General features: G+C 35.0%; 1 protein-coding gene across 1 annotated transcript in view; it reads right to left on the minus strand.

The window, feature by feature from the left end:
- Window positions 1-15361, minus strand: part of SLC26A7 (solute carrier family 26 member 7) — a gene marked incomplete at its 5' end in the record, with an annotated part of 173125 nt that overhangs the window by 68607 nt on the left and 89157 nt on the right. The window contains 2 exons of the mRNA XM_019632655.1: window positions 2693-2775; window positions 7791-7943. Of these exons, the coding sequence (XP_019488200.1) occupies window positions 2693-2775; window positions 7791-7943 (236 nt within the window). The remainder of the gene's footprint in view (window positions 1-2692; window positions 2776-7790; window positions 7944-15361) is intronic.

The following is a 15361-nucleotide window of genomic DNA, read 5'->3' on the forward strand; positions in this document are numbered from 1 at the left end:
GCCACTTGGAGGGCCTTACTGTCGTTTTAAAACCACTTGAGCCAAGCATGGTATCATCATTTGTTTATCCCCAGTGATGCTTTGGGATATTTATTTCCTCTCAAACAAACTAACTAACAAAAAATTTACCTGGGGCAAAAGTAGAAGAAAAGGAAAGAGAATTCATGGTGACTTAACACCTAGTATATAAGTAGAATCCTCAGCACTTTCATAGTATTAGCTTCATGGAGGAGAAAGGTTAGGTAATGTATCCAAATCACAGAATAAATGGTAGAGCTGGAATTCAATCTCAGTTCCATCTAATTTCAATGCTACCCTCTTTCTTTGCTTCCTTAAAAGACTGAGTCTGGATAGCCCACTCAAAATAAAGGATAATCAGAATGGATAGAGGAGAGGCATGATTTTTTTACCCACTTGCTAAAATTACCATCAAAATGAATTGATTTGAATAATTACAGGCCCTAAAATGTATGTTATACAAAAGTGCTACCATTTCAAAGTATAAAAACTTTTGTTCATGAAAATTTATCTTGCCTAATTATTAATAACAATAAACTGACCTAGAGGGCCGGCCGAGTGGCACGGTGGTTAAGAACTGCCTTGGGATGCCAGAGGGACCCTGTTCAGATCCCACATATGAGGGTCAGTGACACTGCCCTCCATCAGCTAAGATGCTGAAGAACAGCTCAACCTGGAGCTGGGCTGCTGTGAGTCGCCAGCGACGGTGTGGACTGCAGCCCCTGTGGCAGTGGGTTGCCTTGGGCTACCATGTGTAGCCAGCAGCCAGCGTGAGCAGCCAGCAGCTGCAGTGAGCGGCTGTCCAGAAGCCGGCGACTGATGTGCCTCACCTGGGAAGAGTGCAATGATGGTGCCAACTTGAGCCAGTGAAGCAACATCCACCACAACTAGACTGAAGAACAAAAACGACAGCAACTTGTCTGCTCCCCTTCCCCCAATTCCCAATAAAAAAATCTTTAAAAATAAATAAATAAATAAATAAATAAATAAATAAATAAATAAATAAACTGACCTAGAAAGAAACAATAAACTGACTTTTAAAGGTGGAAATATAGATAGCCCTTTAGAAAACCCATGTTGATTCACACAATCACCATTAGCCTGTAACTGCCTTAAGACTAAAGATAGAATTTTTAAAAATTATCTTTGGCTGACCGAGTAGCTCAGTTGGTTAAGAGTTGGCTTAAGAGTGCGAGCTCTGAGAAACAGGGCTGGTTTGATTCCCACATGGGCCAGTGACACTGTGCCCGAGTTGAGCTGTCGCTGAGCTGCCAACATATGGCCAGATAGCTCAGTTAGTGTAACAACAAGATTGCCCGTTCGATGGTGGGCTACGCCCACCCACAACTAAGACTGAACTTGGCACCTTGAGCTGAGCTGCCACCCAGATGGCTCAGTGGATAAAGCACGCACTCTTAACAACAAGACTGCTAGTTCGACTCCCACATGGGATGGTGGCTACGCCCACCCGCAACTAAGATTGAACACAGCACCTTGAGTTTAGAGGTCATAAACTGCCAAGGGGAAGTCAGATGGCGACTGGCACCCTCCATAATGAAGATTGAAGAACAACTAGGCTGGTCCTCTTCTCCAATTCCCCAACACTGTTCCCCTCCCCCAATTCTCCAATAAAATCTTTTTTAAAAAATTATCTTTTTAATCTCTGAAATTTTTCTACTCTTCATTCTAATGTAGCTAGAAAACAAAATTTTGGACTACAAGTTAAAAATACAGAGGACTCAGCAACTGTAACTTTGCCCCAAATTTATAAACACCGGTGTACATGTAGCCCATTAAAAGAAAATAACCACTGAGCCATTCGACCATGGGATGGTGGGCTGCATACCATGCAACTAAGATTGAACATGGCACCTTTAGCTGAATGGCTGCGAGCTGCTGATGGGCGGTCAAATGGCGACTGGACTTGGAGCTGATCTAGCTGTGCTCTCCACAACTAAGACTGAAGGACAACAACTTGGCTGTTCCCCTTCTCCAATTCCCCAACACTGTTCCTCTCCCCCAATTCCCCAATAAAATCTTTAAAAGAAAAAAAAATGGAAATAACCACCTCGTCACATAGATGCCTTTGTTTTCTTTCAGGCTATATTTAGAAGGACCTTTTGCCGTTTTAGGGTGACCATTTATTCTTGTTAAACTTCCTCTTGGTTTCCAGAGAAAGGCTTTAAGATAGGTAGAGAATAATGCCCTCTTCTCCACTTCACCCTCTCCCTTGTGATTATATACTACCCAGGCCTATGGGTTTACTATTTCGGATAATGCTTGTGTAATTTTACTATTTCAAGTGAAATAAAAGTAGTCATAAGAGTATGTGAGTGGAATGGAGAAGACTAAATTCCACAGCGTGATTCTAATTTGGAAATTGAATGCCCTTCTTTTTTTTTTTCAAATATCATTGTCAATAATTTCCAAGTCTTTTACCTGAAGCAATGCTGTATAAGATATTTATTAACTTTCCTAGTTATACGTAAACAGTCTAAGAAGTTACTCTTTTTCTATATGTGTGTTGTTTGTTTTTATCATTGAAAATAGAAATTAATTAGAATTTTGTCCCCTACATGGCCTTTAAAAGAAATGAAATCCATGCCACCTACCTCCAGTCCCTTCCTCCATCAAAAACAAACAAGCAAACAAATAAGAAAAATGACTACATTACCCTTTTGGAATATGACCAACTACTTCTAATCCATACGTGTTTTCCATGTTGGTACAATAGCAAGCAAGTGATGCAGCAATAATCTAGTGGTTCCATTTGAAAAAAGAAAAAGAAAATTATTACTAGTCTTTCAAACATCTTTTTAAAAACTATTTTTAAAAGTAATCATTGTTCATGTGTCCCATGATCATCAAGAATAATGTAGTATTTGTACAGGTTTTTAAAAATTAAGGAACTTAAAAAACCAAAAAAATCCCTCTGCAATTTGAGAGCCGTTAACTTGCAGTCTCAAAAATTAAATGGTGTACAATTCTGTAATGCATCATCTATATATCACATTATGTGCTCACCACCCAGAGTCAGTTCTCTTTCCATCATCATATATTTGATTCCCTTTACCCTCATCTATCACCCCCCTCCACCCCAATAAACTTTAATTTAAAAGATTTTTAATTTAATTTTAAAAATTAAATGGCATTCCAATAATATGGTTTTTAAAAATATCTTACCCTGGGACAACCCAATTATATCTAATTTTGAAGGGGAGCAAAACACAGACTATAGATGTGTGTGTGTGTGTGTGTGTGTGCATGTGTGTATATATGTGTTTAAGATATCACAATCCAACCTAAACACTTGTCTCTTGTGACATAAAGGGATGTTTTATAAAATAGCATGTTTTGAGATATTGCATCAATATTCCTAATATAGGTTAGTAATTAATAATGATTTATATTCTCCTTGAATATTTTTAAATTTTAAGATTTTACTATTTCTTGAAGTAAAATATACTCCAGAGAGTCTCAGGTGCCTATGATCTGTTATATGGTATGATATATGACATATGATATATGACAAGCAAGTTAAGTGTTCTCTGCTTATATCTATAATCACCTTTAAATACATGTTCAGAACCCAGGTCAGCCTTTGTTTTACCAGCCGTGCCACCTAATGTTTTCCATTCATTTCCATAATCCCTTTTCATTCTTCTGATAATTTTAATAGGTACTGGAAATTTCACATGGTTATGGTATCAGTTTGGTATCAGTTTAGAATTATTTATACAAGGTGTAATAAAAATACAGTGAATGTTTAAATTAAAAAATTTTCAGTAAAAGACACATTGCCATTAATCCCCTCAAAATACTCTCCCTTGCATTAAACACACTTATTCAATCATTCTTGCCACTTTCTGAAGCAGTTCTGGAAGTCCTGTTTTGTGAGTGTCTTTAGTTGCACTGTTGTGGTTGCCTCAATGTCCTGAATCAATTAAAAACATTTACCTTTCATGGTCATTTTGACTTTGGGAAAGAGCTAGATGTTGCACCCTGCCAGATCTGGTGAGTAAGTTGGAAGAGGACACAACATAATGTTTTTATTTGACAGAAATTGTAGAACCATTGTAGAACTACCAGAAGTAGTGTGTGACACAGAGTCTTTCTGTTGTGATCAGGAAATACAGTGAATGCTGCTAAGTGACATTCAATGGAAAGGTAGGGATTTTCAATATGGAAAGTGGTTCTTGGAACCTCAGTAACAGTGTGTGACAAGTTTCAACTTGTTTGGTGCAGTCAGTTGGGTGTGAGCTATGGTTGAGAGAAGGTGTACTTTAAAGTGTGTCATAAATCATCCTCTATCATGATGACACGCTGAGTCATCTGGTATACAGCAATTTCTGTCAAATAAAAACATTACGGTGTATCCTCATCTTCCTTATTCACCTGATCTGGCACCATGTTATTTCTGGTTCTTTCCCAAACTCAAATTGATTCAGGACATTGAGGCATCCACAACAGCACAACTAAAGACACTCACAAAAGAGGACTTTGAGAACTGCTGCAGAAAGTGGCAAGAATGATGGAATAAGTGTGTTTGAAGCAAAGGGGAGTATTTTGAGGGAGATTAATGGCAATCTGTCTTTTACTGTAATAATTTGTTTTTAATTTAAACATTCACCATATTGTTTGACCACACTTCATATACTACACTTTTGTTAAAAAGAGACACACCAATTTTCTTTTTAAAATACAAATTTACCATATCTGTGGCCAGAAATATTGTATAGCAAAATTACATTAGCAAAATAAGGAATATCTAATTATTAATGCCCAACTTATAAATATTGTGATATAATAGTATTTTCTAAATGAGATAGTAGTAGTTAAAAATTCAGGCTATTAGGTTAGAATTAGAAATATTAACATACTCAAAAATTCCTAAGCCTATTAATAAATTTAATTACTAATAATTTTCATGAAATATTTATATCAGGTCAGACAATACTGTGAGATATAAAGGAAAATGTACTATAGCCACAAGATCTTCAATCATTATTGAAAATGGAAGCATAAATGATGTTCAATACACATAACCAATATTAAAATTAAGCAACCTAAGCCACTGAATTGGTCTTTCAGACAGTGTCTTACTTCCTCACTATATTTCTTGAACATAATTAAACTTTCTTTACCAGTCAATTTATTTGTCTGTCTTCAATATTATATGTGTGTATAATGCTAGAACTACCCTTAGACTTGTGTAAGAACCTGCCCCAGGCTTAACCTGGCCCTTCTCTACCTTTAAGCTTTAATCTGGCCCTTCTCTACCTTTAAGCCCTCTTCATTGGATGGGAGCTTTGTGAGGGCAAATGGATATGCCCAACTCAAATGTGTACCCTTCTTTCTGAACCACACTCTGTATACTCAGGAATCTATAATGTCCTGCTTAAATGTCCCTAACCTGCTTCCAGAGTATATTCCCCAGGTCTATCCTCCCACTGTGACCCAAAGAAACACTAAGGGACAGTTGTGGTGGTAGAAGAACGGAGGGGTGTTTAGAGCTTGCATAGTGAATCAAGGATAGATGATAGATAGAGAGATAGATGATAGATAGATAGATAGATAGATAGATAGGTAGATAGATAGATAGATAGATAGATAGAATAGAGATAAATAGATGATATAGATATATAGATATGTAGATATAGATCAATCCCCTTGTAGGTGGGATAGAGCTGAAGTAGGAAAAGAAGGGACAGACAAAGGGGCTGGCTCCCCCCATGCTGCCATATTCTGGCAGAACTCAAAGAATCAGGTGAATTCTTTATTCTAACTTGCCTTTCATGGTAATCACTAAGGTGTTTTAGTCAAGCTAAGGAAGCAGAACCTGTTTTATTTAATGTTTTGAACTGTAATTTTAAGTTGTTATAGTTTGCCTTGGTCTTGCAAATATTAAGGACAACACTATGTAAAGATTACCTTTTATTTTTTATAAGGATAATTCTTACAATTTCTGCATTGAATAAGCAAATGTTTTATTACTAGCTCAAGGGTCTTCTTCCCTAAGGTTATTTTCAATTTTGGCTTCATGAAACTTATGTAATAAAGCCTCCCAACATATAATAAAAATTTCTTAATACCTACAGGACTTTGGAATATAATAAAATGTTTCACAGTTGTTGCTGTGAAAGCTACCAATAATCATAGTGCCCTCCAGTTTTATGGCTTCTTTGAAATGTTATAAACACACACACATAATATAGATCACGTGTCAAACATATCTTCACAAATTACCAAGAGTATTGAATCGTATAAGGCCTAATTATAGAAAGAGACCATCCATCTTAGTTCTACAGAAATAAGTCCTATTACTCAGAGACAGTTTTTAATGTAGTAACCTTATACATTTACACAATCTGACATCATTTCAACTCCAAGAAGGGATATTTCAATAAGTAAAATTATTTAGACATGACTTTTTATATACATGTGTAAACCAAAGACCATTACAAAATACTAAAGCCGGGGCCAGCCAAGTGGCTCAATTGGTTAAGAGTTAGCTTAAGAATGCGAGCTCTGAGCAACAGGGCTGCTGGTTCAATTCCCACATGGGCCAGTGACACTGTGCCTGAGCTGAGCTGCTGCTGAGCTGCCAACAGGTGGCAGGATGGCTCAGCTGGTGAGAGTATGTGCTCCTAACAACAAGACTGCCTGTTTGATGGTGGGCTATGCCCACCTGCAACTAAGACTGAACTCAGCACCTTGAGCTGAGCTGCCACCCAGATGGTTCAGTGGATAGAGCATGCACTCTTAACAACAAGGCTGCTGGTTTGACTCCCACATGGGATGGTGGCTATGCCCACCTGCAACTAAGATTGAATACAGCACCTTGAGCTTAGAGTCCACGAGCTGCTGACGGGCAGCCAGAAGGCACCTGGTGCCCTCCGAAAATGAAGATTGAAGAACAACAACTTGGCTGGTCCTCTTCCCCAACTCCCCAACACTGTTCCCCTCCCCCAATTCCCCAAATTAAAAAAAAATAATACTAAAGCCAACTAATGATAAGTAAGTTAGTAGACTGCGGTTTTAATATTTTTTTCAAACAATGCTTTTCAGTAGCAGCTCTTAAAATTTGAAAATGTATTTTTTAATGCCATAAACCCTAGGAGCAAAGTATAATTTATTGCTTTGCCATATACAACAACAATAACATCAAAAATATCTTACAGAACCAGTCCTGGCCAGTGAAAATTATGAGTAGCCTTTCAATAAAGCAAAATTAGGTCAACAAAAGAAGTGTTAATAGATCTGCTAATCATTACTGGGCATTAGTAAATTGATAATATTTCTATGCATATCATACAGATGCCAAATTAATACAATGTGGTATGATTTTTTATTGCTTTAAGGAAAATCATGACAGAGATCTTTTGATTCTCACCCTTAGAAATGTCTCCTTATTCAAAATCTTAGGTTGTATGTTCTCTTATTTATGTTAAAAAGGATTACAAGCATATGAGAAATGCTGTGTAAATTAAAAATATGTGTGCCCCGTTTTCTAAATTATTGACTTAAAATGTTTCCTGTTCTTACATTAATGTATAGCTACACAAATTAGTCCTTTTGGTTTTTTAGGTGTTTTTTTTAAATTAAAGTTTATTAGGATGACAGTTACAGAAGGTACACCAAATTAGCCCTCTTTTATTGAGAGACCAGAGTAACTGTGGGTTACTGTAGAGAATACAGTGAACCTCTGCATGTTACCCCAGCAACTGGCAAATATTGTAGGGCAAAATGCTAAATGTTAATTTGATACTTACCAAAACTAAATCAACAGGAAGAACAACTTTAATTTTCCTTTTAAATTTTTCATTCATCTCTTTAACCAGAACAAGCATCACAATGCTCAGCAAGGATATGAGCAGTGCTTCCAGTTGAACGGACTTTATGTTTTCAAAGACATATGCATAGATCTACAGTGATGAGAAAAAGTACAAACAAAAGTTAAGGGTCACCCAAAATATAACAACATTGAAATCTGTCTCCAGATGAACTCAGTGATGTTTTATAAAAACAAATTAATTGTTGTAGGGTGGAAAGGTGGGGTGTAGAAGGGTGGTCAGTGCAAAGCTCTAATTCATTTGCATGTAAAAATTGCTTTGCTCTTGATTCTTCCATCAAACTCAGGGCTTGCTCCTTCTTACATAAGGACACTACTAGAGAGAATGACTGTTCTTTCCAGCCACTTCAATGGGAAAAGATACTAAAACTCATGAGTTACATGTAGAATCATTTTTAAGTGCAATAAGAGGACTATAGGCTTCCTTGAATCCCACCACTCTCCCTCAAATGTCAAACTCAAACATACACATGTATAAGCCACACACAAAGGAATTAAGTGCTGGTATTTAACTGATATCAGATGTTTGACTTAAAGTAAAATATTACTATATTCTCAGTCATTCAGTATTTTATTTATTTGTTTATTGCTACATACTTTATGCCAAGCACTATGCTCAGTTCTAGGTCTACAAAGGTGAACAATTTAGATAATCCTCAGTATTAATGGGACTTAGTGTCTAGTGTATAAATTGGTACAGTATGACTATAGACATAGAAAGCGCACCTGAAGTATATGTGTTAGAAGTTTTAGTGGTCATAAAAACCCTCCCTAAAGTAGATAAACAGGAAGTAGCCAGGTTATGAATCACAGAAGTTGGGAGAAGAAGTCTGGGGAAAATGTTTTGCCTGAAATACACATTTGTAAAACTTAGAACATAGAATGTGAGAAGAGTGTATGACTTCCTGAAAAAAATTATCTAAAAGTAAGCTAGTCTATTTGAAATTATATCTACATCAAAAAGTTTACTTGAAACTAGGAAGAAGATATGATACATATTAATATCAGACACTCAGTCTTGGTAACTTGGTAATTTTTCTGACTTGGCAGAAAAGTAGGATTAATGTAGGAGTAATGTCAAAGAAAAGAATAAAATGAAAGCCCTTTCTAAAATGGCAAGCCCATATGTATTCAACTAAGCACCAATAATATTTTGCTCAACAAATTAAGATCTTATTGATAATTATATAAACATCTCATCTACTCACATAAAACAAACAAACAAGCAAAAAAAAAACCAAACTAGGGTGAGATTTTTAAAGAACCCCAAATTGAGTGCCAGACAAAAAAAATAATAACTTGCCTAAATCCAATCCTAGGACCACAGAACTGTTTGATATAAAGAAACCCAATTGGAGTTTTACTGTCTGGCAAATTAACACAATGTTACTTATATTCACATATAATGTTAAACGCACAAAAAAATTTGAAAGAGAAGTATATATAGATGGGTTTGTACTATCATATATGTGATACCAATTAAAACAAATGATATATAATATATGTAAGAAAAATCAGAAAACAAAAGCCCAGAAACATATAACAGTTGTGTTGTAGAAAAGATTACACAATATACCATGTTTGAAGCAAATAAAATAAATTTTAAATGAAATATGGATAAATATTAAAATTGAAGTCATAGAAAATGTAGATATTAAAATGGGCAGAAGACATAATTAGATTATTAACAAAAAAATGTAAATGGTAAATAAACACAGACAAAGAGCTTAACCACACTTGTGATCAAAATATTGCAAATTCAAATGACAATAACAAAGCATTTTACTTTAATCAAATTATGAATGACTTTTTATTTTTTGTTTTTTTAATTTTTATTTTTTAATTGGGGAATTGGGGGAGGTGAACAGTGATTAACAGTAATGATAATACTCAGTGTTGGTGAAATTGAGAGAAGAAATGGGAACTTATTTAAACTGCCCAAGTGAGTGTAATTTGGTACAATTTTTGGTGATCTGATTAAATGTATCAAAAACCTGTGAAATGTTTTATCCTTTGCCTCAGCATTCCCATTTCAAAAAAATAAGCTATAAACATAAATAAAATCATGTGACAAGACCTTGCTACAATGTTTTGTTTAAAATAGCAAAAATGAAATTGAAACCACTTAAATAGTAGACAAAAAAAGGGAACTGGTTCAATTCACTAGTATATATAAAATCTACGTCCATTAAGCAAACAATTTTAGACTATATATGTGTGTGACTAGAGACACACACACACACACACACACACACACACACACACACACACACACGGGCCTGACAATTAAGTTCACAAACTCATCCTAGAAAAAGTGCCACATACCTTATTGCTAATTCTTTTGGGAAGCTATGCGCTGATGCCAGTGCCTATTCTACCTTTTTAAGCAATTTTGGAACTCTTTCTGGAATGGTCATCAAAGCTGTCGTAGTATCATCCTTGATGTCTTAAATGTCACCAAAATGTCTTTCTTTCATTATTTCCTTTATCTTTGGGTAAAGAAAGAAGTCGCTGGGGGCCAGATCAGGTGAGTAGGGAGGATGTTCCAATACAGGTATTTGTTTACTGGCTAAAAACTCCCTCACAGACAGTGCCGTGTGAGCTGGTGCATTGTCGTGATGCAAGAGCCATGAATTGTTGGTGAAAAGTTCAGGTGGTTTTTGTCTAACTTTTTCACACAGCCTTTTTAACACTTGCAAGCAGTAAACTTGGTTAGCTGTTTGTTTGTCCAATTGGTACAAATTCATAATGAATAATCTCTCTGATATCAAAAAAATGTTAGCAACATCATTTTCACTTTTGATTTGGACTGACAGAATTTTTTGTTCATGGAGAATTGGCTGACTTCCATTGTGCACTTTGATGCTTTGTTTCAGGGTCATATTGCTACACCCATGTTTCATCACCAGTGATAACATGACAAAACATTCTCTGGCTTCTCCAAAAGGTCTTGGCAAACTTCAACTCTCCATTACTTTTGTTCATTGGTGAGCAACTTCAGGACCAATTTTGAACACACTTTTCTCATGCCAAGATTGTCAGTTAAGATTATTTTCCTGTTTCTCTATCAATATTTACCTGCTTTGCTATGCTTCTCACAGTCAGCTGACAATTTTGGTGCACAATTTAATGAATATTTGTAATGTTTTCATCAGCTCTGCTTGCTACTGGCCACCTTGACCTCTCTTCATCAGTGACGCATTCTCTCCCCTCAGGAAAACATTCAATCTCTTTGTACAATGCCGTTTTCTTCATGGTATTATCTCCATAAACTTGGACTAACATGTCCCTGATTTCACTTCCACTCTTGTCAAGTTTAATAAGAAATTTAATGTTTGCTCATTGCTCTAATTCAAGCTCAGACATTCTCGCAACAGTACACAAAAACATGCAACAACAATAATAAACGCCACTCAGCAAGACACCGCCACATGTCAACACAAACACAGCTGTGAAAAACTGCTATACCAAGGTTATGAAACCTTACCGAGCTGTTTCTAGAGTGCTGTGAATGTAAGCGCACAATGGCAAGTTCTCGAACTTGTCAGACCTTCGTGAGTGTGTGTGTGTGTGTGTGTGTGTGTGTGTGTGTGTGTGTGTAACAGGGGTGCCAAAAAATGTGTACACATTTTAAGGGATGTTAACACTTTGGTCAAGTTCAAGCAGTAGTTCACCATAATCAGACAATCAGAAATGTCTGGTAGCTGATAACTACTTTGAGCACCTCTTATATTTGCAGAAGTCAAATGTGACTTGTATTAATCTTTTTTTTATTGGTATATATTAAGTATTACAATTTTAATATAGTTTTTTCCTTTCTTAAAATGTGTATACATTTTTTGGCACTATATTATATTGACATGAAAAGGCATTTCTGTTACGGTGCTAAGTGGAAAATAAATAGGTATGATTTGATACAATTATGGGCTGAATTGCCCATCTTCCTCAAATTCATATGTTAAAGTGCTAACCCCCAGTATCTCAGAATGAAGATAGGGCTTTAAAGAGGTAATTAAGGTAAAATGACATCATATATGTCAAATATAACTGGTGCCCTTAGAAAAAGAGATTAGGACACAGCCATGCTCACACACAAATGGAAGGCAGTGAGAAGGCAGTCATCTGCAGGCCAAGGAGAGAGGCTTTAAAAGAAATAAAACCTGCCAACATCTTGGACTTCTAGGCACCAAAACAATGAAAAATAAATTTCTATTGTTTAAGTCACCCAGTTTTTTGTATTTGTTATGGCAGCCCTAGAAAACTAATACAGATTTTTTTTAATGAAATAAAATTTCATGCTTTAATTACCTATGGATATATCTAGAATGTTAACAGCAGTGTGTAAGGAGTTTGTGCTTATTTGTATCCCCCTCATTCTATCTTATGAATGTACATCATTTCTATAATTTTAAAGGTTTTAAATAGGCATTCACTGTTTATCTTCAACATGTCTCTTAACCCTCCTTCTCTTGCACATGCTGAATCTGTTTTTTTTAATTTATTTTTTTAGTTACAGTTGACATCAATATTATTTTATATTAGTTTTAGGTGTACAGCATAGTGGTTAGACATTTATATAATTGATGTAGTGATCTCCCCAATTAATCTATCTATAGTACCCACCTGGCACTATACATAGTTGTTGCAACATTATTGACTATATTTCTATGCTGTACTTTACATCCCTGTGACTATGTTGTAACTACCAATTTGTATTTCTTAATCCTTTCACCTTTTTCACCCGGCTCCCCACTGGCAACCATCAGTTTGTTCTCTGCATCTATGAGTCTGTTTCTGTTCTGATTGTTCATTAATTTTTTAATTCAGATTTCACCTATAATTGAGATCATACAATATTTGTCTTTCTCAGTCTGACTTATTTCACTTAGTATAATACCCCCAGGCCCATCCATGTTGCAAATGGTAAGATTTCATTCTTTTTTATGGTCGAGTAATATGCCATTATTGTGTAATATTCCAATATGTGCCACTTCTTTTATCCAATCATCTATTTATGGGCATTTGGGTTGCTTCTGTACCTTGACTATTGTAAATAGTGCTGCAATGAAAATAGGGATGCATATATCTTTTTTAATTATTGGATTTCTTCTAATAAATACCAACAAGTGGAATTGCTAGGTCAAATGGTATTTTATTTTCAGTTTTTTGAGGAACCTCCAAACCATTTTCCATAGTGGCTGCACCAATTTGCAGTTCCACTAACAGTGCATGAGGGTTTCCGTTTGTTTCTCTACATCCTTGCCAACACTTGTTTGTTAATTTATCGATGATAGCCATTCTCACAGGAATGAGGTAATATCTCATTGTGGTTTTAATTTGCATTTCTCTGATGATTAGTAATGCTGAGCATCGTTTCATATGTCTATTGGCCATGTGTATGTCCTCTTTGAAGAAATGTCTGTTTAGGTCCTCTGCCCATTTTTTTTTCTTAATGTTGAGTTGTATGAGTTCTTTGTAAATGTCAAATATCAGATGGATCATTGGTGAATATCTTCATCCATTCAGTAGGCTCTCTTTTCTCATTTTGTTGGTGGTTTCTTTTGCTGTACAAAATTTTTAGTTTAGTGTAGTCCCATTTGTTTTTTTTCTTTTCTTTCTCTTCCCTAAGGAGATGGACCAGAAAAAATATTACTAAGAGCAGAGTAATAAAGTTTACTGTCAATGTTTTCTTGGAGTTTTATGGTTTTGGGTCTTACATTTAAGTCTTTAATTCATTTTGAGTTTATTTTCACCGGTGGGGTAAGAAGGTGGTCCAGTTTTATTTTTTACATTTATCTGTCCAGTTTTCTCAACAATATTTGTTAAATTGACTGTCTTTATCTGATTGTATATTTTTGCCTTCTTTGTCATAGATTAAGTGACCATGTAGGTGTGGGTTTATTTCTGGCTCTCTACTCTATTCCATTGATCTATGTGTCTGTTTTTATGCCAGTACCATGCTGTTTTGACTATTATAGCCCTGTAGTATAGTTTGATATCAAGTAGCATGATACCTCCAATTTTGCTCTTTCTCATGATTGCTCTGGCTATTCAGGCTCTTTTGTGGTTTTATATAAATTTTAAAATTATTTGTGCTAGTTCTGTGAAAAATGCCATTGGTATTTTGATAGGCCATGCAGTGAATCTATATATTGCTTTGGGTCATATGGATATTTTAACAATGTTAATTCTTCCTATCCATGAGCATGGTATATGCTTCCATTTATTTGTATCTTCTTTAATTTCTTTCTTCAGTGACATAGTTTTCTGAGCATAGATCTTTTACCTTAGCTAAATTTATTCTTAGGTATTTTATTTTTTATGCAATTGTAAATGTGATTGCTTTCTTAATTTCTCTCTCTTTCTGACCATTCATTATTTGTGTGTAAAAATGCAACTTGTTTCTGAATAATAATTTTGTATCCAGCTACTTTACTGAAACCATTTATCAGTTCCAATAGTTGATTTGTTTGTTTGTTTGTTTGTTTTGGTAGAATCTTTCAGATTCTTATATGTAGTATCATGTCATCTGCAAATAATTACAGTTTTATTTCTTCCCTTTTCAATTTGGATGTCTTTCTTTTTTTCTTTTTCTGTCTGACTGCTGTGGCTAGAACTTTCAATACTATGTCAAATAAAAGTGGTGAAAATGGACTTCTTTGTCTTGACCTACTCTTAAAGAAAAAACTTTTAGCTTTTTATCATTGAGTATGACATAAGCTATGGATTTGTCATATATAGTCTTTATTATGTTGAGATACATTTCTTTTATTTTCACTTTGCTGAGAGTTTTTATCATAAATGTATGTTGGATTTCATAAAATTCTTTATATGCATCTATTGATATGATCATACGATTTTTATTTTTTATTTTGTTTATGTGATATATTATGTTAATTTATTTGTGGTTATTGAACCAAACTTGCATCCCAAGAATAAATCCCACTACATCATTGTGTATGATCTTTTTAATGTATTGCTGGATTCTGTTTGCTAATCCTTTGTTGAGGATTTTTCCATCTATGTTCACCAGGGATATTGGCCTATAGTTTTCTTATTTTCTAATGTCTTCATCTGGATTTGGAATCAGGGTAATGGCGGCCTCTTAAAATGAGCTTAAGGGCTTTCCCTTTTCTTAATTTTTTTGGAACAGTTTCAGAGGCATAGGTGTTAATTCTTCTTTCAATGTTTGATAAAATTCACCCGTGAAACCATCTGATCCAGGAATTTTCCTTGTTGGGAGTTTTTTTATTACTGACTCAAGTTCATTAATAATAATTAGCTTCTTCAGATTTTCTATTTCTTCTTCATTCTGTCTCAGAAGATTATATGTTTCTAGGAATTTATCCATTCCAAATTGTCCAATTTATTGGCATATATTTGTAATATGTTCTCATAATCATATATTTTTGTGGTGTCAGTTGTCACTTTTCCTCTTTCATTTCTGATTTTATTTATTTGGTTCCTGTCTCTTGTTTTCTTTTTTTTTTT

The sequence above is a fragment of the Hipposideros armiger genome, unplaced genomic scaffold (assembly GCF_001890085.2).
Source record: "Hipposideros armiger isolate ML-2016 unplaced genomic scaffold, ASM189008v1 scaffold_1156, whole genome shotgun sequence".
Classification (NCBI taxonomy): Eukaryota; Metazoa; Chordata; class Mammalia; order Chiroptera; family Hipposideridae; genus Hipposideros; species Hipposideros armiger.